The sequence below is a fragment of the Dromiciops gliroides genome, chromosome 5 (assembly GCF_019393635.1).
Source record: "Dromiciops gliroides isolate mDroGli1 chromosome 5, mDroGli1.pri, whole genome shotgun sequence".
Lineage (NCBI taxonomy): Eukaryota > Metazoa > Chordata > Mammalia > Microbiotheria > Microbiotheriidae > Dromiciops > Dromiciops gliroides.
Window position 1 is genome coordinate 225823741 of NC_057865.1, and position 21855 is coordinate 225845595.

A 21855-nucleotide genomic window follows, 5' to 3' on the forward strand; every position below is an offset into this window, starting at 1 on the left:
TCTTCCTATCCTGAGTCCAAGGCCACATGCAACAGAAAATATACTGAGTTGAGGAATCACAGGAAAGCAAAAGGGTTTAGTTGATTGATTTTTCCCTGATGTGGCTGAAGCAGAAAGGGGGAGCACCCTAGCTGGAGCAGAGGAAGTTGGGGAAAGAAAAGAGGAGGACTCTCTCCACTGGACTTCAGCAATCGCGGTAACTACAGATCTGGAAGAGGGGTTTAAGGGGGTGGGCACTCTATGGAGAATATTGCTACTCAGTCAGCCTCATTTCTCTCTTATCAGCCCTTACTGGAAGCTGTAGGGGTGGGGAATCAGTGTAAAGCCATGGGAGGAAGCTTGTGTGTGTGGCCGCAATCCCATGGATCTGCAGAGACTGGGAAAACTACTCCTGGTGGGCTCTAGATATAGGGCAACTCACCGGGGAGAGGGCTGATGGCACAGTAGGATGGGCCCCCTGCTATTGTCCCTGGCAAGTCCAATATGGACATGTGCTTATCTGGGAACAAGGTATAGAAATTGAAGGGAGGTAGATTGAGTTCTGATTAAGAAAAAAAATGCCTGCTAACTAGAGCTATCCAAAAGTACAATGGACCCTCTCAGGAGGTCATCAGCTCCCCCTCACTAAAGATTTTCAGGTTATTCTTTTTTTTTTTTTTTTAAGTGAGGCAATTGGGGTTAAGTGACTTGCCCAGGGTCACACAGCTAGTAAGTGTCAAGTGTCTGAGGCCGGATTTGAACTCGGGTCCTCCTGACTCCAGGGCCGGTGCTCTATCCACTGCCATCTAGCTGCCCCTCAGGTTATTCTTAGAAGACCATTTGCTATTGTGTAGAGTCAACTAGTTGGCTTTCATTATTTGATAGAGGGATTTGGATTAGATGGCTGCAGAGATCCTTTCCAGCCCTGAAATTTGGTCCTGAAAGCATTTATAGGGCAGTTAGGTTAAGAAGAGCTGAGTTTGAATCCTGCCTCAGGCACTGCCTCTGTGACCCAGGTAATCTCTCTCTACTTTGGTTTCCTCATCCATAAAATGGGATCGATAACAGGATTTACCTCACCAGATGGATGTGAGAAGATTTTTGCCACCCTTAAATGTGAGCAACAAGAAGGTCCCTTCTTGCTGGAACATTCTAATTCGTTGATTTTTATTAATTCTGTATGTCTCAGCATTGACCCTCCCAGACTTGAAGGCAGTGACTTTAAATGTTTATTAATAGGGGCAGCTAGGTGGCGCAGTGGATAGAGCACTGGCCCTGGATTCAGGTGTACCTGAGTTCAAATCCGGCCTCAGACACTTGACACTTACTAGCTGTGTGACCCTGGGCAAGTCACTTAACCCCCATTGTCCCGCAAAAAAAAAAAAAAAAGAAAGTTTATTAAGAGGCACAGCATCCCTCTACTGAATAAAAAAAAAACACTGGTGAACTTTAGGGAAATCATTTCAAGGTTTTTACTTGGATAAGAATCTTGCATTCCATGATTGTGGTGTTATCTCACAACTTCCAATTTGGAGGGTTAGAGGATGAGTTTTTCCTTATATTCAAAGACCAAAAACAGAAAATAGACATTAAAAAACTATATTCTATTGTTAATGACTCCCCACAACTTCCTCATCATTCCTTAGTTTGGATAATTAGGAGCTAATTATATTTATTGGACAAATATTTGGAAGGAACTCCTTGTCCACTTGTTGACTTTGGCATTGCATGTCAGCAAAAAACCAATAGGACTGAGTTGCTGGCTATCCTGAGGATGCAGTTGCAACTAGGTGTAATGGAAAAACCACTAGTTGTAAAATCTGAAGACCTAGGTTTGGATCCTAGCTCTGTTACTCACTAGATGCACAACTTTGGACAAATCACTTCAAGTTTCTGAATCTCAGTTTGTTTATCTGTAAAATGGAGAGAATAATACTTTACCACTTGCCTCACAAGGGGTTATGGTGCTGAAAGTGCTTTGTAAACCAAGAAAATCATATGTAAATGTAGGTTATTATTCTTATACTCTTGTGGTTTTCCAGAATCAAGGTGGGGTTTCTGAACCTGGGAACACTACCCTGGGTTTGTATTAAGCAGTGGCTTGGTGAGAGAAGCTCATTGTGAAGGGCACGAAAAATCCTGGGGAGGGAAGTTTCGGATGAAGAAAATGGCTCCTCACACTCAGCTCCACTGAGACGCCCATGCACCTTACCAGACCCCATACCCCTTCTTAGTGTCTCATAGGGCACTGTCTGCCGGCTTTGGGAGGTAGCGACTCAGAATGAAGTCCGTCAGTGGTGTAGGGAAGGTGGCCAGTGGAATGTAGAGGAGTTTAGCATCCAGGCCAGGATTATAGCGGACCCGAGGACTTCGAGAAGTAAGGGCATGCTCTATACAGTCTGTGACTTCACTGATTTTCGGTTCTGCCAGTCTAGTCAAATTTTTTAAGTTTTTGGTATCTGTGGGAGAGGACAAAGAAAATCAAAAGGTCAGTGATTTTGCATTAAAAAATCGTCTTCATCTCCTAACATATCTTCTGATTCTTCTATGAGATTCTAAGACTGTCAAGTATTGCTCCATGTCTCATTATTATTTCATCCATTCATTCAATTAACATGAATTGCGCCCCAGGTATATGCAGAGATACTGAGAGGAATACAAAGGAAATTAAAAAAAAACAAACAAAAAAACCCCAAAACCCTGCTCCTGTCCTTAGAAGATTCCAATCGATTGGAGGAAATAGAGACAAATAGATCTGAAATCAGATGGCCTAGGAAGGTTCACTGTTTCAGGAGCACTTAATCAATGTAGCTTATAAATTTCTCCTCTGTTACTTACTCCCTGAATGACTTTGGGAAGGTCACTTGATCTCTCTCAACCTCTATTTCTTCATCTGTAATTCGAGACCCTTGCCTGATATTTTACAGAAAGAAAACTGACGCCATTTGCTATGAGCTCCCTCTTTTCCCCTCTTCCTCATCTCCTATCACTCACATATCCTCTTCTACTATCTCCTTTTTCCTAGCCTAATTCCTTACCAAGGTTAAACCCTGTATCTGTTCAAGAAATCCCATTCCATCCCATCTCCTCTAACAGATTGGCTCCCTGTCATCCCCGCTCTTTCATTTCTTTTTTTCCCCTTTTATTCTTTTTTTGTGGGACAATGAAGGTTAAGTGACTTGCACAGGGTCACACAGCTAGTAAGTGTCAAATGTTTGAGGTCAGATTTGAATTCAAGTCCTCCTGAATCCAGGGCTTGTGCTTTATCCACTATACCATTTACCTGCCCCCTCTTTCATTTATTTTCATTCTCTCCCTATCCATTGGCTCATTCTCTGCTGCCTACAAACATGCCCTTGTCTCCTCCATCCTGAAAATAAAACAACCCTCATTTTAATTTATTTATTGATTGATCCTTCCATCCCCACTAACTATCCTTCTATATCTCTTCAGTTCTTTAGAGGTAAACTCCTCAAAAAGACCTCCTTTCTTAATTATTTCCTACTCGTCCTGTATATAGCGTGTTTGTGCATATTTGTTTGCTTGTTGTCTCACCCCATTAGTTATTTAATTTCTCAGTACCCCTAGAAAACTAGATGGTAGTTACAGAGGAGTTGCAGATATCTTCACCAAAGAAATCACAGGTCCAGACCAATACCCAACAATTTCAACTTTTTTCTTTTTAAGAAAAAGACTTTAAAATTATGAATGCATTCAAGCCAAATAGTAAATAACTTTTCCATTATTGTTCTAGAATGAATACTAGTGAAAATCATCCCACCAAGAAGCCTTGCTCTTCCTGCTAGGAATCTAAATGTTGTTGTTGTTGGTCCTTCATTCTTTTTTTTTTTTTTTTAGTGAGGCAATTGGGGTTAAGTGACTTGCCCAGGGTCACACAGCTAGTAAGTGTTAAGTGTCTAAGGCTGGATTTGAACTCAGGTACTCCTGACTCCAGGGCCGGTGCTCTGTCCACTGTGCCACCTAGCTGCCCCGGTCCTTCATTTTTAAAGAGGACCATGATATTAGGGCAATGTCATGATTTACAGTGAATTGGATTTAAGTGAGGGAGGGCTGTACAAAGTCACCAGCCTCACTCTCTTCTCCAGAGCCATCTGGGTCCAGTGTCAAGATATATATCAGGACAACTGGAGATGGCTCCAGATGTTTAAAGCAATTGGGGTTGTGACTTGCCCAGGGCCACACAGCTAGCATCTGAGGTGAGATTTGAACTCAGGTCTTCCTGATTCCAGAGCCAATGCTCCTAGTGCACCTAGCTGCCCCTCCAAATGTATAAGGCAGAGTAAAAGGTCATGTGAGGGCAGCTAGGTGGCGCAGTGGATAAAACACTGGCCCTGGATTCAGGAGTACCTGAGTTCAAATCTGGCCTCGGACACTTGACACTTACTAGCTGTGTGACCCTGGGCAAGTCACTTAACCCTCATTGCCCAGAAAAAAAAAAAAAGGTCATGTGGAAGGCTCCCCAAATAGAAGTTTGCCAGGTTTAGTTAGGGGAGTCTTGGAGAAGCTGACTTAGCTCATAGCAATGGGTAGGGGCTCATAAGAGACAGCTGTGAAGACTTGTTTGTGCTTACGGGACAGTGATGGACTGTGGACCATTTTGAATGATTCTATATCACGTATCAGTTAACCAATGAGGATTTATTGTGTGTATTATGTGCCAAGCACTATGCCAAACTATAAATATTTGGAGTGAAACAATCCCTCCTCTCAAGAAGACTTATTTATTTGTTCATTTGATCGATATATTGATATATATGTATATGTATACATAGCTGTATGGCTATACATACATATACATATATGCACACATACATACATACACATGCACATATATAAATATATACACATAGAACAAAGTAGTTTGAGAAAGAAGGCCCTAGTAGATGAGGGGATCAGGAAAGACTTCAATAAGAAGAGAATGCTTGAGCTCCATATTTAAGAAATGGAGAGATTCTATGAGGTGAAAGTGAGAAGACAGTGCATTATAGCCATGGGGGATGGCTAATATGGAGGTCTGGAGTTAGGAGACACAGTGTAGTGTGTGCAAAACAGAGAGAAGGCTAGTTTGGCTAGATCACAAAACATGGAAGAGGGATTATTGTACAATGAGGCTGCAAAGATGGGTTAGGGGAAGGTTTAAAAGCTAAACAGAGAAGTTTACATTTTATCCTAAAGGCAATAGAATTCATTGAGTAGGGGAGTGACATGGTGAGATCTACGCTCAAGGAAAAGCATTTTACCTACAGTGAGTAGAGATCAATTAGAGGCTACTTTAATAATCTAGGCAAGAGGGGGTGAGATCCTGAACGAACCCGATAGTTGTGTAAGTAGCTGTCTCAGAACAACAATGCCAAATATTTTTATGGTTCTTTATAATTTATTTGCAAAAGCTTTCACATACACTATCTAACCCATTTTGGCTTCAGTTTCCTCACCGGAAAAACAAGGAGAAAAGTCTATATGGCCTCTGAGCCCCTTTCCAGCTCCAAGTATTTGGTTGTTTGATACCATTATTGATATTATTCTACAGATTAAGAAACTGATGGATGAACATAGAGAGTCCTGGATGGTCCTATTAACATCGTATCAGGAGTGCTAAACCTCAGAATGGGCTGAGGTGGACTAGATAATCTGAACTCAATAAAGAGTTATTTTTTAGGCTCTATGGAGAGAAAGAGAAGGAACAAGAAGGAATAGGACTGTTGCTTGAAGTGAATGGGACCATAATAGCTGCGATAGAGTGAGTAGTCCAATTCTTTTTTTTTTTTTTTTTGGTGAGGCAATGGGGGTTAAGTGACTTGCCCAGGGTCACACAGCTAGTAAGTGTCAAGGGTCTGAGGCTGGATTTGAATTCAGGTCCTTCTCAACCCAGGGCCAGTGGCTCTATCCACTGTGCCACCTAGCTGCCCCCAGTCCAATTATTTTTTTAAAAAATTCTTGTTTCCTCTGCCAAAGAGACTTTTATATTGGAAATGACAAGACAAAAATAGCTAACAGGGAGTTAAAAAGTGAAGAGATAATAATAGAGCATGTGAATTGCCCTTCATGAATTCAAGTCACTTGGCTCAGATGAACTCCATCTTTGAGTATTGAAAGAACTCATAGATGTGATGGGCGAACCACTGTCAGTGATATCTGAAGAAAGTTTGTAGAAAATGGAGGAGGCATCAGAAAAAGGAAGAAGAACAAATATTGTCTCAAACTTTGGAAGAGGGAAGATCAGCAAATGATAAACTGATGAGCTCAACTTAATTTCCTTTGAAAATTCAAAATCAGATTATTAAAGAGTTGCTTAAGGAACATCTAGTAAGGAGAGGTAGGGCAGCTAGGCAGCGCCATAGTGCACACAATGCCAGGCTTGGAATCAGGAAGACATCTTTGTGAGTTCAAATCTGGCCTCAGACACTTACTAGCTATGTGACTCTGGACAAGTCACTTAACCTTGATTGCCTCAGTTTCCTCATCTGTAAAATGAGCTGGAGAAGTAAAAATGGCAGACAGGAAAACTTTGCCAAGAAAACTGTAGAGAGGTCATAAAGTTAGACATGGCTGAACAACAAGCAAGGAGAGGTCATGCAAGACTAATATTTACTCAAAAAAACCCAATGGTGCTAAACTGGTAGATCAGTGGTTCACTGTGACTAATTTACCTAAATTTTAACATTTGATAATATATGTCATCATGCTAATTATGTGGGGGAAAAGATAAAGTAAATTAGATGATAAAGTAAATTAGATGGATTCCAAACAAGTTGAATGGCCAGACTCAAAGAATAGTTGTTAAAATCAGTTTGATAGGAGGTTTCCGAACGAGTGCCTCATGGTTGGTGGTTGGCATTCTGCTGTTTAATACTTTTATTAGTGACTTGGGTAAATATAAGAAAGCCGTGCTCATCAGATTTGCAGATAAGATAAGAAAAAACCCAGGGTGAGTTGGGATTGATGATAGCTAGGACACAGCAGGATCCAAGAAGACCTTGACAGGCTAGAGTTTTGGGTCAAATCCAACAAAGAAAACAATATGGAGAGAGCCAAAGATGGCTTAGAAGGTTGGCAGGAGTGGAGCCAGCCCCCAAGGTCATGCTGACACAGATCCAGTCCCAGGCAGGCCAAGCCAGGGAAAGAGACCCCTGGAGCCTCTGAATCAGCTACAGTGCTGGTGTCTTCTGGAACTAAGCTCGCAGTCTGGTGAGAGGGCTGAGCGGCTGGCTGGGGGGAGATTACAGGGGTCACTGCTGGTGCTGAGGCAAAACTTGGGTGTTTCACCCCTGCTGGGAACCAGGAAGTAGGCTTGAGTGGCAGTGGCCCACGTAGGGGAGGAGTGCAGGCTTGTTGGAACTAACAACCACAGTGCACAAAGTTTTGCTGTCTGTTTAATAAGTAAATAGGCCTTGGGTTATCTATGGACCAGAAAACAGGCCAAGTGAGTGAAGAATCTTCCCCTCCTTAAATCGTAACACCTGGGACCCCCTGAAGCTTGGGACAATGAAGCCTGGAAACGGTGCCCCACTATAAGAAGGAGTTAAAAGTCAAGTAAAAGACAGGCAAGATGAGCAGACAGAGAAAGATGAGTACTATAGAAAGTTTCTTTAGTGACAAGGAAGATCAAGGTGCACCCTCAGAAGAGGATAGCAATGTCAGGGCTCCTACATCCAAAGCTTCCAAGAAAAATATGAACTGGTCTCAGGCCATAGAGGCACTCAAAAAGGATTGAAGATAAAGTAAGAGAAGTAGAGGAAAAAATGGAAAGAGAAATGAGAGTGATGCAGGAGGGTCATGAAAAACCAGTCAACAGTTTGAAAAGACAAATTGGCCAAATGGAAAAGGAGGTACAAAAGTTCTCTGAAGAAAATCATTGCTTGCCTCTTCAAGCTCTGGGCCTGCGATTGGCAACGTGGCTAAATGCACCAAGAAGGTTGGAATTGTTGGAAATATGGAATACAATATGGTGCATCCCTCAGAAAAATGGTGAAGAAAATTGAAATTAGCCAGCATGCCAAGTATACCTGCTCCTTCTGTGGCAAGACCAAAATGAAGAGATGGACTGTGGGTATCTGGAATGGTGGATCCTGTATGAAAACAGTAGCTGGTGGTGCATGGACCTACAGAGGTGTTATACCTCTGCAGTTACAGTCAAATCTGCCATCAGAAGACTGAAGGAATTGAAAGACCAGTAAAATCTTCTCCCCATTAAATATCTGTAGCCCATAGTCCAACAATAAATGGGTTAATTTATGGAATAAAAAAGAAAAAGAAAATCATTGCTTAAAAATTAGGATTGAGCAAATAGAAGCTAATGACTTTATGAGAAATCAAGACATAATAAAACAAATCCAACTGAATAAAAAATAGAGGGCAATGTGAAATATCTCCTTGGAAAAACAGCTGACCTAGAAAATAGATCCAGGAGAGATCATTTGAAAACAATATGGAAAAATGAAGAATCAACTTCACAAGACCAGGGAAGGCACAGACAGATGTCAGACTGTCTGGAAAAGTTCTAGAGGGTTTTTGTGGCAGTTAAAGTGAATATAACCTTGGACAACATTGAAAGACATATATTTCAGGGAAGAGGAGGTGATAATAATCCCTCTATATTCTGCCCTGGTCGGATTTCATCTGGAGTATTGTCCTCAGTTCTGGGCCTTGTGTTTTAAGGAGGACATTGATAAGCTAGAGAGTAGGCAGAGGACAACTGGGAGGGTAGAGAGACTGAAGGAGCAGGCCAAAAGAAGAGAAGATTGAGGGGAGTGGTATCAGGGTGGGGAATATTGAAGCTGACTCAGTATTTGAAGAGCTCTTGTGTAGAAGAGTTGGCCCCAGGGGGCAGAACCTGAAACCATGGGAGTAACTACAGGTTCAGTGTCAAGGAAAAAAAATTTCCTAATCATTTTAAGCATCAAAAAAGGGAATAGGTTGAGGCAGCTAGGTGGCACAGTGGATAGAGCATCAGCCCTGAAGTTAGAAAGACCCAAGTTCAAACCTGGCCTCAGACACTTGACACTTACTAGCTCTGTGACCCTGGGCAAGTCACTTAATCCTGATTGCCTCCAAAATAAATCAAAATAAAAAGGGAATAAGCTATCTTAGTAAGACTGTAAGAACATTTGTTAAGGAGAAGGGTGGATTGAGTGGACAGAGCTCTAGACTCGGAGTCAGGAAAAAGAGTTAAAATTTCACTTCAGATGCTTACTAGCTGTGTGGCCCTGGGCAAATCATTTCACCTCTGCCTGCCTCAGTTTGCACATCTGTAAAATGGAGGTAATAATCACACTTACTTCCCAGGGCAAGAACGACATAATATTTGTAAAGTGCTTTGCAAAACTTAAAGCCCTTACCCAGTTAAAAACAAAAAAACCAAAAAAAACCTTAAAGCCCTATATAAATGCTTTTATTGTTGTTGTTGTTGTTGTTGTTAAATATTCCATTGTTTAACTAGTTGGACTAGTAGCTGAAGTTCCTTCCTACTGAAATTCTATGATTCAGTGATTTCTGATAGCTAAATTATCAGACATAGTACTTTGACCAGAGACACAGTTATACAAGAAGAGTCCCTGCTTTAGAATATTGCCTATGAGTAGATGGGAAAGGCTTAGAGGTGAAGCACTCCCTCCTTCATTCATTCACTTTACTTATGCCTGATGCCCCTGTAAATCTATTAGGTCATGATCTCCTTTGTAAACTTAGAGCAACCATATATTGTGCTCCAGATGGGGCTGTCTCCCTTCAATTGCCAGAGGATACCGTTTATTTATTACCAATTTTGATTGTAGATGCTCAAGGAATAGTAAGGGATACATCCAAAATCCCCTCTGACATTCCTGAGACCCTATGGGCCTCATCCTCTTCTTTTTTTTTTTTTTTTTTGGTGGGGCAATGGGGGTTAAGTGAATTGCCCAGGGTCACACAGCTAGTAAGTGTCAAGTGTCTGAGGCCGGATTTGAACTCAGGTACTCCTGAATCCAGGGCTGGTGCTTTATCCACTGCGCCACCTAGCTGCCCCTTCCTCATCCTCTTCTAATGAGGAAAAAATAAAAATGGGGAGGCTAGGTGGCGCAGTGGATAAAGCACTGGCCCTGGATTCAGAAGGACCTGAGTTCAAATCTGGCCTCAGACACTTGACACTTACTAGTTGTATGACCCTGGGCAAGTCACTTAACCCTCATTGCCCTGCAAAACATTTTTTAAAAAATTAAAAAAAGAAAAAGAAAGTTAAAGGGGGGCTACCTCCATCCATTCCACAGTATTCATTGTCTAAAGAAGCCATAGAAGGGATCACCGCTACAATTGAGGCTTTGAAAAGCCAGGGTATTATTGTTCCATGCCATCATTCTCCATGTAATACTCCCATTTTGCCAGTTAAAAAAACCCAAGCCTAGGCCAGATGGCAGACCTGTTTATCATTTTGTACAGGATCTTAGAGCAATTAATTCTTATGTTATACAAATGGGGAAACTGAGGCAAAGAGTCAAAGTGACTTGCCCAGGGTCATATAGCTACTAAGTGTCTGAGGCTGGATTTGAACTCAGGTCTTCCTGATTGTAAGCTTGGCTCTCCATCCACTGAATCACCTCGCTGGAAGATTCCACGTCTTAACTCTGGCAACTCTTGTGACTCCTGTTGGGCTGATAAGCTGGGGGCTGGGGAGTGGGGACTGACTTCTCCCTCCACTTTTCCCCTGCTATAGTCTATGATCCTGAGATGGGGCCCTGGACAGGATCCCCTTCCTGGATCCCTTTTGGGCTGTGTATATTTCAAGGATCTCCTTCCTCCCCATACACACTTCAAGAGCAGAAGCAGGAAATGTATTGAAAGCAAGGGATGCCCATAGGCAGATAGCTCCACAAAGGAGTACTTGCCCTATTTCCTACTACACTATTTTAAATATCTGAGCCGTGTGTGTGTGTGTGTGTGTGTGTGTGTAGGGTGGGGGTGTATGGCATGCCCAGAGAAAACAGAATAGGAGTGTGTAACGTTGCAGCATAGTCAGGAGTAGTTACTACGGCCACTGGTTTTTGCTTTTGCTTGCATCTCCAAGGCTCTGTCCTGGCCTTTCCTCTCTTTTCCTTCTATACTAATCTCACTTCATCTCATCAGCTCTCCTGCGTTTGATCATCACCTCTATGCAAACGATTCCCTGATCTCTATAGCCAATCCTAGCCTCTCTCCTGAGCTATATCACCATCTTGCATTGGAAGTCCCATGGGCACATCAAACTCAAAAAGTCCAAAACAGAACTCGTTATCTCTCCCTGCCCCCAACTCCCCAAGCCCTACCCTCTTCCCAACCTTCCTATTACTCTCAGTCACTCAAATGGCCACCTCAGTGTCATCTTCAATGCCTGTCGTTAACCCCACATAGCAAATCTATTGTCAGATATGGGCATTTCTACTTTCATAACATCTTTCATATAGATCCTTTGCTCTTCATTCTTATAGCCATCTCCCTGGTATAGATCCTCCATCATCTTTCATCTGGACCAAGGGAAAGGTCTGCTCCATGGGATCCCTGCCTGATTCCAATCTATTCTTCGCTCAGCTGCCAAAATGATTTCTCTAAAGCTCCGGTCTGATCCCATCCTCCTCCTATTCAATCAATTCGGGTGGCTCCCTATTACCTACCGGATCAAATACAAAATCCTCCATTTGGCATTTACAATCCTTCACCACCTTTCTAGTCACTCCCCTCCATGCACACTGGCCTAGGCACAAGCAACACTCTGTCTCAGCTCCAAGACTTTGACCTCGTTGTTCCATATTGTCAGAATGCTCTCCCTTCTCACCTCTGTCCCCAGCTTCCCTGGATTCTTTTATTTCTACTCAATTTCACCTTCTGCAAGAAGCCTTTCTCAGTGCCTTATCTCTTAAATCACTGGTTTTTTTGGAGGGGCAATTGGGGTTAAGTGACTTGCCCAGGGTCACACAGCTAGTAAGTGTCAAGTGTCTAAGGCAGGATTTGAACTCAGGTCCTCCTGAATCCAGGGCTGGTGCTTTATCCACTGCACCACCTAACTGCCCCTCTGAAATCACTTTCTATCTATTCCTGTATGTACCTTGTATGTCCATAACTATCTACTTGTCTTCCCTGTTAGATTGTAAGCAACTTGAGGGCAGGGGCTGTTTTTTGCCCTACTTTCTATCCTCAGGGCATAGCATAGTGCCTGGCACTTAGTAGGTGCTTTATAAATGTTTGTTGACTTGACTCTGCTTGAAGAAGTCCACAGTAAGTGGATCCCACCCACTTTTGGACAACACTAGTCATTAGTAAGTTTGATGTGGGATAGAATTTGGCTTCATTTGCCTTTTTGCAACTTCTTCCCTTCAGGGTAGAATCCTTCTTCCATATGACATCCTCCATCAGTGATTTTGCCTGGACTGCCTGGTCAGTCAATAAGCATTTATTAGATACCTACTATGTGCCAGGCACTGTGCTAAGCTCTGGGACACTGTACTATTTCCTAGGGTTCTCCTTATGGCCTCTGTCTTCATTGGATAACCTAGACCTCCCAGGAGAGGGGAGGTGAGGAGGGAAGATGGTTAATTAAAATGACTACCTCATGCTTTCCCTATTTGGAGTACAAGGGACTCCCCTGACTGATAAAGACAACAAACAAACCCAAGGCCCAAGGCTACTAAAATTACCCATGCACACCACAGGCTGCCCATTTATGATTTCCTTTCCTCTTTAAGGCTGTCCCCAAATTCTTTCCATCCCTCTCCCCTACACTTGTTTAAAAATAGGAGAAGCAAGAGGCCCCTGCGTGATTTGTGCTGTCCAGAGGACTCCGCTCACCTTGAACTCATTCCCAGGTGTGCTGCTACTCCCCATCACTGTCCCTCCTCCTTATCCCACCCCCTTCTCCCACCCCTGCCACAATGGGTGAGGACACTTACAGAGGTAGAAGTATTGCTCTCCATAGCTATCTCTTGTCTCCTGGGGCAGCCGCTCCCACAGCTGTCGCATGCGTTGTTCTATGTCCTCTGTGCCCAAAATGGCAGTCCTGTAGTTTCCAGGCTCAATGATGCAGACCTTCACCCCAAAATAATAGAGCTCCCTCCTAGGAAGAAAGTTATGAACTTAGCTCAATGGGTCCCCAGTTCCACAGACTTTCTGGACTTCAGCAGGGACAATTGTGTGTGGGAGGGTGGTGTTAGCTCATCTTTTTTTTTTTTTTTTTTGCAGGGCAATGAGGGTTAAGTGACTTGCCCAGGGTCACACAGCTAGTTAGGTGTCAGGTGTCTGAGGCTGGATTTGAACTCAGGGAGTCCTGAATCCAGGGCCGGTGCTTTATCCACTGAGCCCCCTAGCTGCCCCCTAGCTCATCTTCTTGATATTCATATTCTCCAACCAGCTGGAATTTGTACCTGGGGAACTTCACACACACACACACACACACACACACACACACATGCACACCCGCACAAGCTCTCCAGCGCTGAAATTCATGCAAATGACCTTTTCTTTCAGTGCTTAACCATTACTGGCAATTAGAATGGGCAGGGCCCCCTCAAGAATAAGAAGTAGCTACTATATCCCAGCCACCCACTCTTAACCTCCTACACCCAACTTCCTTCCAGTTTGAGGGTTTAGAAATAGATGACTAGGAAAAGAAATAGAATTGTGGGAGTCTAGTTTCTGCCTTGAGTATATAGGTCCTTCAGGGTAATAAGATCTTCACCTTCCAAAACATAGATTGAAGAGTGAGGCAATCCTTATCTCCCCCACCCCACCCCTTTATCTGGCTATCACCAGACTCCCTTCTAGCCATCTGCCAGGATGCCAGGGCTTAGCCAGCACAGGCATCTTGGTATCTGCCCTTCAGCTTCATGCCATGGTGCCCCTGTCCCCACTCTCCAGCTCTTTATCTCTCTTTTTTTTTTTTTTGAATGAGGCAATTGGAGTTAAGTGACTTGCCCAGGGTCACACAGCTAGTAAGTGTTAAGTGTCTGAGGTTGGATTTGAACTCAGGTCCTCCTGAATCCAGGGCACCACTATCCACTGCGACACCTAGCTGCCCCTCTTTATCTCTTTCTCAGTGAACAATAACCAAATTAATATTGGCATTGCTACTGGAAAGTACATGAAAAATCACTGCCACTGGCAATCCCTGTGACTTGCCAAAGGCACCTTTCCCTAGGCACCATCCTCAAAAGTCTTATATTGTCCTTAAAGGCAAGGATTGTTTCGTTTTTTGTTTGTTTGTTTAGTAAATGCTCCTTAATTTAAAGTTTTGAGTTTCAAATTTTATTCCTCCTTCCCTCCCTTTCCTCCCCACTCCCTGAGACGGTAAGCAATCAGATGTGGGTTATACATGTGCAGACAGTTACATTTTTATCTTTGCATCATCAGTGCCTTGTATTAAGTAGTCACTAAATCAGTATCTGGGAATTAACTGAAGCTTGATCTTTTCAATATGGTGGCTGAGCCTTCTACTAGATGGAGTTCTTTCCTATACTGGAACATCTAAGGGGAAGAAGATAGTCCATCTCTCCTCAACTTCACCCTCCCATCCTTGTTCCTGTCTGAACAATGAAAGATCCCTCACTGAGGAAGGGATACAGGGTGAAATCTAGGTGATTAAAAAACAAAACAGGGGGCAGCTAGGTGGCACAGTGGATAGAGCACCAGCCCTGGATTCAGGAGGACCTGAGTTCAAATCTAGCCTCAGACACTTGACACTTACTAGCTGTGTGACCCTGGGCAAGTCACTTAACCCCAATTGCCTCACAAAACAAAACAAAGAAGAGATATCAATAAAAATATACTTTTGAACAAGAAAGGTCCTTCACTAAGAGTCAAGTGTTCCCCTTCTGACTTGGTGCTGCATAAGGAGAAAACAATGAGCCATACTCCTCCAGAGATGCCCCTTTCACAGCTTTCCAGTATGGAACTGAATTCCCCTTTCAGTTTGGGGCTGATGACCCTGAGGGGAGCCTTCTTTCCCCCATTGAATGAAGGACAGAGTAGGGGATAAAGTGGGTTGTGTGAAAGAAATGGGGTCACCTCACCTGATGCTGTCAGAGAAGGCCTCTACACCAAACTTGGAGACGCAGTAACCACCGCCAATGACTGCCACTCGGCCCCCGCTGCTGGACATGTTGATGACTCTGCCACGAGCCTTCTTGACCATTGGCAGCATGTTCAGGGTCACCTCAATCAATCCCACCAGGTTCACATTTATCACTTTTACAAAGTCCTCCTTGGTCAGCCACTCATTGGGGCCACTGGGAAGGCCAACTCCAGCATTATTCACTAGGCCCCAGAGCCCTGAGGGAAGGGAGTAGTAAAAAGGGAAGAAAAATGTTTGTGAGATATGCCAGTGGATCAAGGATTTCATCAGTATAAGGAAATTCTTAGCAATCTATGCAATTACTTAATAGATAAATCTTAGGGAGGTACCTGTAATGCATAAAGGTTAAATGATTTGCCTAGAGTCATACAATGAATGTAAGAGGGAGGATTTGAACTCAGGTTTTCCTGATTCCAAGCCCAAGACTCTATCTACCTATGAAGTAATATTACTCCTTAAATGCAACATAGAATTATACTCTAGAGCGGAAAGGTAACTCTAAGGTCACTTTGTGCAACCTCAACATTTTACAAAATGAGAAAATTGAGACCTGGGAATTTAAACCCAGATCCCAACACCAGAGGCACTACTCTTTCTAGTAGATATGAATTTGTATGATAATAAGTTAATATCCTGAGCCACCCTAATCTTATAGCATCCTGATGCCACTCCACAAAACCTCACATCTTTATTACTTAAGGGTTACAAAAGACTCCCTCAAACATTATCTTATTTGTTCTTTGCCCCAATTCTATGGGATGAATTGTCTGACTCTTTGTGATTCCTTTTGGGCTTTTGTGGCAAAGATGCTGGGGTAGTTTGCCATTTCCTTCTCCAGCTCATTTTACAGATGAGGAAACTGAGGCAAGTAGGGTTAAGTGACTTGCCTAGGGTTACATAGCTAGTAATTGTCTGAGGTCAGATTCGAACTCAGGAAGATGAGTGTTCCTGATTCGTAGCCCAGGGCTCTATCCACTGCTCCACCTAAGTGCCTGGAGAGGAATACTACATAAGTATGGGCATCCCACTATAAGTGGTTGTCCAACAGGTGGGCAATGGATGGATGAATAAATTCTGGCATATGAATATAATGAAATACTATTTCATTGTAAGAAATTATGAAAGGTGGCAGTTTTAGAGAAACCTGAGAAGATTTGAAAGAACTAATACAGAATGAATTGCGGGAAGCCAGGTGAGCAATTTATACAGTAATAACAAAATCACAGTGGATACAGCCTCAGACACTTACTACTTATGTGACCTTGATTACCTTTTAAAAACCAAACCAAAACAAACAAAAAACCTCTGAATAACAACAACACTGTTAAAACTCAATTTGAGGGGCAGCTAGATGGTGCAGTGGATAGACACCGGCCCTGGAGTCAGGAGTACCTGAGTTCAAATCCAGCCTCAGACACTTAACACTTACTAGCTGTGTGGCCCTGGGCAAGTCACTTAACCCCAACTGCCTCACTAAAAAAGAAAACCAAAAACAAACAAAAAAAACCTCAATTTGAGTTAGAACTCAAAATCAGTTCAATGAATCATCATGATTCTAGAGGACTGATTCTACCCACCTCCTAATAAAGAAGTGAAGAATTCAGGGTGTGGAATGAGACACCTACTTTTTGGACATGACCAATGTGGAGATTTGGTTTTTTGGGGATTTTTTGCAGGGCAGTGAGGGTTAAGTGACTTGCCCAAGGTCACACTGCCAGTTAAGTGTCAAAGGTCTGAGACCCGATCTGAACTCAGGTACTCTTGAATCCAGGGCTGGTGCTTTATCCACCACACCACCTAGCTGCCCCTTGTGGAGATTTGTTTTGCTTGACTATGCATATATGCTATAAGGATTTTATTTTTTGTTGTTTTTAATGGAAGGGGAAAGGAAATAAATTTTTAAAATCTAAAGATAAATTTGAAAAATCTAAAGCAACAGAGACTAAGCAAGCTTTACAGTATAGTGGAAAGAGGGCTCAACCTAGCGTTGAAAGATGTGGGCTTTAATCTTGACTTTCCCATGTCCAGACTGTCTGATCATGGGCAAGTCACCTAACCTCTCAATAAAATGAAAATAAATTTTTATCTATCTCATGATACAAATTTATATTATCTAATTGGTTATTATAAGGAAAGTTCCTTGTAAGTACTCCAAAAGTGTGAATTATAGGAGACACCAGGACTTTGGGACAGGCCTTTATACCAAGCTAAATGTCATGGTTTGGTTGCAGGGTAGAAGGCCATGGACTAATGATCTCCAGCCCTTTTTGTTCCTTTCCACCAGGCTCCACTCCTCTTATTGGCATCAAACCCAATGGGACATAGTGGGACACTGAAAGTCAAATGCTGATTTCACCATATCATCAATTAACGAATTAATTAGTTAATTAATCAATTAATTAATTTATTTATTTATCTATTCATCTATCAACTTATTTATTATTCTATTTACTTATTCATTTATCTTTTTTTTCTTTTTTTTTAGTGAGGCAATTGGGGTTAAGTGACTTGCCCAGGGTCACACAACTAGTAAGTGTCAAGTGTCTGAGGCCAGGTTTGAACTCAGGTCCTCCTGAATCCAGGGCACCACCTAGCTGCCCCCTCGCCACATTATTTATTTGATTTCCTAGCTATTCTTGGATAGTTGGGTTCTTGAGGCTTATCAATCAATCAACAAGTACGAATTATTAACTAGCACATTAAGGTTTATAAAAGTATTTTTTAAATATATAGTATGATGAAATTGTGGATTCTTAGTGGATGATAGTCAGATTCATAGACTATTTTAAGGAACCTGAGGCCTTGAGAGAGAAGTGACTTGTTCAGGATCACACTTGGCAGAACCAAGATTCTCTTATTGTTGTTCAGTCATTTCAGTCATGTCTGACTCTCTATGACCCTGTTTGGGGTTTTCTTGGCAAAAAAAATGGAGTAGTTTGTCATTTCCTTCTCCAGCTCATTTTACAGATTAGGAAACCGAGGCAAACAGGGTTCAAGTGACTTGCCCAAGATCATAAGTATCTGAGGCTGGATTTGAACTTGGGTCTTCCTGACTTCCTGGTCCAGCACTCTACGCACTGTGGTGCCACCTGGTTGATGTTAGGTCTCTATGAATTCTCAGTTAGTTTCTCACACACTGCCAGTATGAGTTGAAACTTAAACCTTGCTCTCCTGACTGGAGTCTACCATTCTTTTCCAGTACAAAGAACACTTACTCTGTAGTCGGAGGACATAAACTTGGAGATCCAAGCTCTACAGCTTACTATATGACTTTGCCTAAATCACTTAGCCTCTCTGGGCCTCAGTTTCCTTATCTGTAAAATGAGAGAGTGGCCTTGAAGATCCCTTTCAGCTCTAAGCCTAGGGTGTTCTGATCCTCTTTCATCTCAGAGTCTATGATAGTCTAAGCTTGGAGGGTGTAGTATAGTGGGTGTATCCACCTAGAATGATTTCTACTGTCTCAACTGGTTAGGCAGAGAGGTGGCTAGGCCTCCTCCTAGGTCCCTTTAAGGATGCAGACATCATTATCATTGGTTTGTTTGTGCTGGGTTTTTTTTGTGGGGCAATGGGGGTTAAGTGACTTGCCCAGGGTCACACAGCTAGTAAGTGTCAAGTGTCTGAGGCCGGATTTGAACTCAGGTACTCCTGAATCCAGGGCCAGTGCTTTACCCACTGCGCCACGTAGCTGCCCCCATTATCATTGTTAATGTTGTTGATAATAATAGTCTTGTTGATCAGAGATTATGGCAGAGTGAATAGACAAGAAGACTCTGGCCCATACTGACTCTCTGACCCAGTGTGGGTCACTTATCTCTCAGGTCCCAAATAGTTTTCTAAGACTGTTCAAGTTACAGAGTAGGTGCAGGCCTGCTTTGAGAGAAGATCATTCCTCACTGGAAATCCTTTGCATCACTAGAATCATAAGTGAAAAACACAAAACCCAACCAAAATAATTTATACTAAAAAACCCTTTTTTGTTGCTATTTAATTGTGTCTTCATTTTACCATACTGTCCATGGGGTTTTCTTGACAAAGATACTGAAGTGGATTCCATTTCTTTTCCGGTGGATTAAGGCAAACAGAGGTTAAATGGCTGCCCAGAGTCACATAGCTAGTAGATATCTGAGGCTGGATTTGAACTCAGGTCTTCTTAACTCCAAACCCAATGCTCTATCCAATGAGCCACCTGTGCTGCTTTCTAAGAATCCATTTTAGGTAATTAGTTAATTTTGCAAAATGCTTTTCTCACAACTCTATGAGGTCAATAGCACAAGGATTATGAGTCTTATTTTACAGGGCAGGAAACTGGAGCTTTGAGAGGTAAATTATCTCACCTGTGATCATCTAGTTAATGGAGTTGATGCCTGTTTCCACACTAACTTCCTCCCACCCTACCGGACTCATAATGCTTTCTAAGGACCCAAAAGAGTCTCTCAAGGGGCAGGGTCCTGGGAAGACCAGACTGGTAGTGTTGACTACATTTCTTTTGTCTGGTTTGTTTCAGACCATAGGAATATAGGCACAGGATGTCTGTCATCACTCAGTGACCCCCCTCCTAATCCCTGTGGCTGGGGATTTTGCTAGCCTGTCACCAGCAAGACTTTCTTCTCCCCACATTGATAAGGAGAAAGCATAGTGAGAATTGAGGTACATAATACTACTCAGACTTGCCAAAGTTAATCATCACCCCGTGTGCCAGGAGGCAGGGCGGAGAGCAGGCTGATGTGACCTTATGCAACTTGGGGGAGACCGGGGAGGAAAAAAGAGGCTTGTCCAGGAGTGAGTCACAAGCAGAGGTAGGAGAAGCACCCAGAAACTGAGGCTTTTAAGTCCTGTCGATTGGTCATTTGACCCCAGTGCCAACCACCAGCAGAGATTCGTGGGTACGAGTCAATGTCAGCACCTTGGAGGAGGAAGGATGAGGTCATGACACATGGCCAACTTCCCCCTTAGCCTCTTGACTTTTGAGACATGGACACTTGTCATCCTTCTCCCTGCCTCCACACAGGATGACTCCTTCTTGGGCAACTCAGACATGGAGCTAACCTCTCTTGTTACAACCTCCTTGTTATAAGCCTAGGACAGGAAGGGAGGGAAGAAAGAAATAAGCCTTTATTAAGTGCCTATAATAATAAGCACTATGTTTAAATACTTTACAAAAGTTATCTAATTTGATCCTCACGACAACTCTGGTAGATGCTACTCTGACCTCCATTTTATGGTTGAGGAAACTGAGGCAGATAAAAGTTAAGTAACTTGTCCAGGGTCACCCAGCTTGTAAGTGTCTTGAACTCAGATCTTCCTAACTCAGACCCAGAGCTCTATCCACTGCCCTCAATACTGAGCCTGGCCAAGTATCTGTTTCTTTTGACCTACATACAAAACAAGGCTTTCCCTTCCCTCTTCTGCATAGATAGGAAGAAAGGACACCCCTCTACCTCTCACTCAGCCCTTTCAGCTGAGGCACATAGAACTTACCTCGCTAGCTGCTGCTCAGCCCCACCAAAAACAGAATTACGTTTTCGACTGTAGGGAAAAAGACTGGGCCTAGCCACCAGGAAGGATTTCATGATCAAGGCTGTCAGAGTCTCAGAGGGCACCAGCTTCGTGTGATGTAATGGAAAGAACACCTGCTCTGAAACTTACAAGCCACGGGATTTAGATAACACCCTTCAGCCCTTTGGGCTTCAATGTCCTCATTTGTAAAGCAATCTCTCAGGTTCCTTCCAGCTCTGAAATGCTATTGCCATACACAGCACACCTCTCTCACCTCCGGCCAGCACCAATGAACCAGAGCCCAGCCCGAAAGCACAAGGAGGGGTGATTTGTCCTCTCCAGGTCCCCCTCTGCTTCTGCTACCAAGAATTTGAAACCATATACCTTTAAAAAACCAGCCCCTTTGATAGCTCTAGAAATATTTCCATCACAACCAAAGTTTGAACATCCATACCGATTCTGCCCTTCATTGGATGACCCTCCCTTTTCCAACAGAGCTGCTAAAAAGGATTCCTGGGGCAGCTAGGTGGCGCAGTGGATAGAGCACTGGCCCTGGAGTCAGGAGTACCTGAGTTCAAATCCGGCCTCAGACACTTAACACTAGCTGTGTGACCTTGGGCAAGTCACTTAACCCCAATTGCCTCACTAAAAAAAAAAAAAAAAAAAGGATTCCTGATGTGATGAGGTGAGGTTCAGGAGGAGAGGAGAGAGGAGGGAAAAAGAAGAATGAAGGAAAGAACAAATCAGAGAAGGCAGATTTCTCCAGACCTCGATCTCCCACTTGGGCATTCACCCACTGGGCGGCTGCTTTGATGCTCTCTGTCTTGGTGACGTCCAAAAAGGTGATCTGAAGCCGGTGGGAGGTTGTACTTCGGAGTTCCTGGGCTCCTTCCTCAGTGAAGCAGGTAGCCAGCACCCGCATCCCTCGCTTGTCCAGTTTCCGGGCCAGGAGTCTCCCAAAGCCAGAGTCACAGCCAGTGATGAATACATATTTGTCAGAAAGGTTTGGGACCAGGTTAAAGTTCTTAAACCATCGGTACATGAAAGAGATATCCAAGATGCCTCCCATGGTGCCAGGGTTTAGGGGAGAGGGGACCCCAGGGTCTGGAGACAACTAGAAGCTCTGGCCAGGGAGGTCTACCCCAGGCTCTCTGGAACACTCTGAGGAAGCAGAAAACCAGCCTCCCTTTCAACTCCTTGCAACAGATCCAACTGGGCAGGCCCCAAACATGGGTTTTTTTTAATAGGCGGGTACCATTGGCAATTAACTCTGATGCAAGAAATTCAAG

General features: G+C 43.2%; 1 protein-coding gene across 1 annotated transcript; it reads right to left on the bottom strand.

Annotated features, from left to right (window-relative positions):
• Positions 1–1933: 1933 nt before the first annotated feature.
• Positions 1934–21635, bottom strand: SDR9C7 (short chain dehydrogenase/reductase family 9C member 7). Its single transcript, XM_043964999.1, has 4 exons — positions 21335–21635; positions 15009–15267; positions 12894–13057; positions 1934–2438 (listed from the first exon to the last, which is right to left on the bottom strand). The coding sequence occupies exons 1-4, from the start codon at positions 21633–21635 to the stop codon at positions 2218–2220; spliced, it is 945 nt and encodes a 314-aa protein (XP_043820934.1). The 3' UTR covers positions 1934–2217.
• Between the last annotated feature and the right edge of the window lie 220 nt (positions 21636–21855).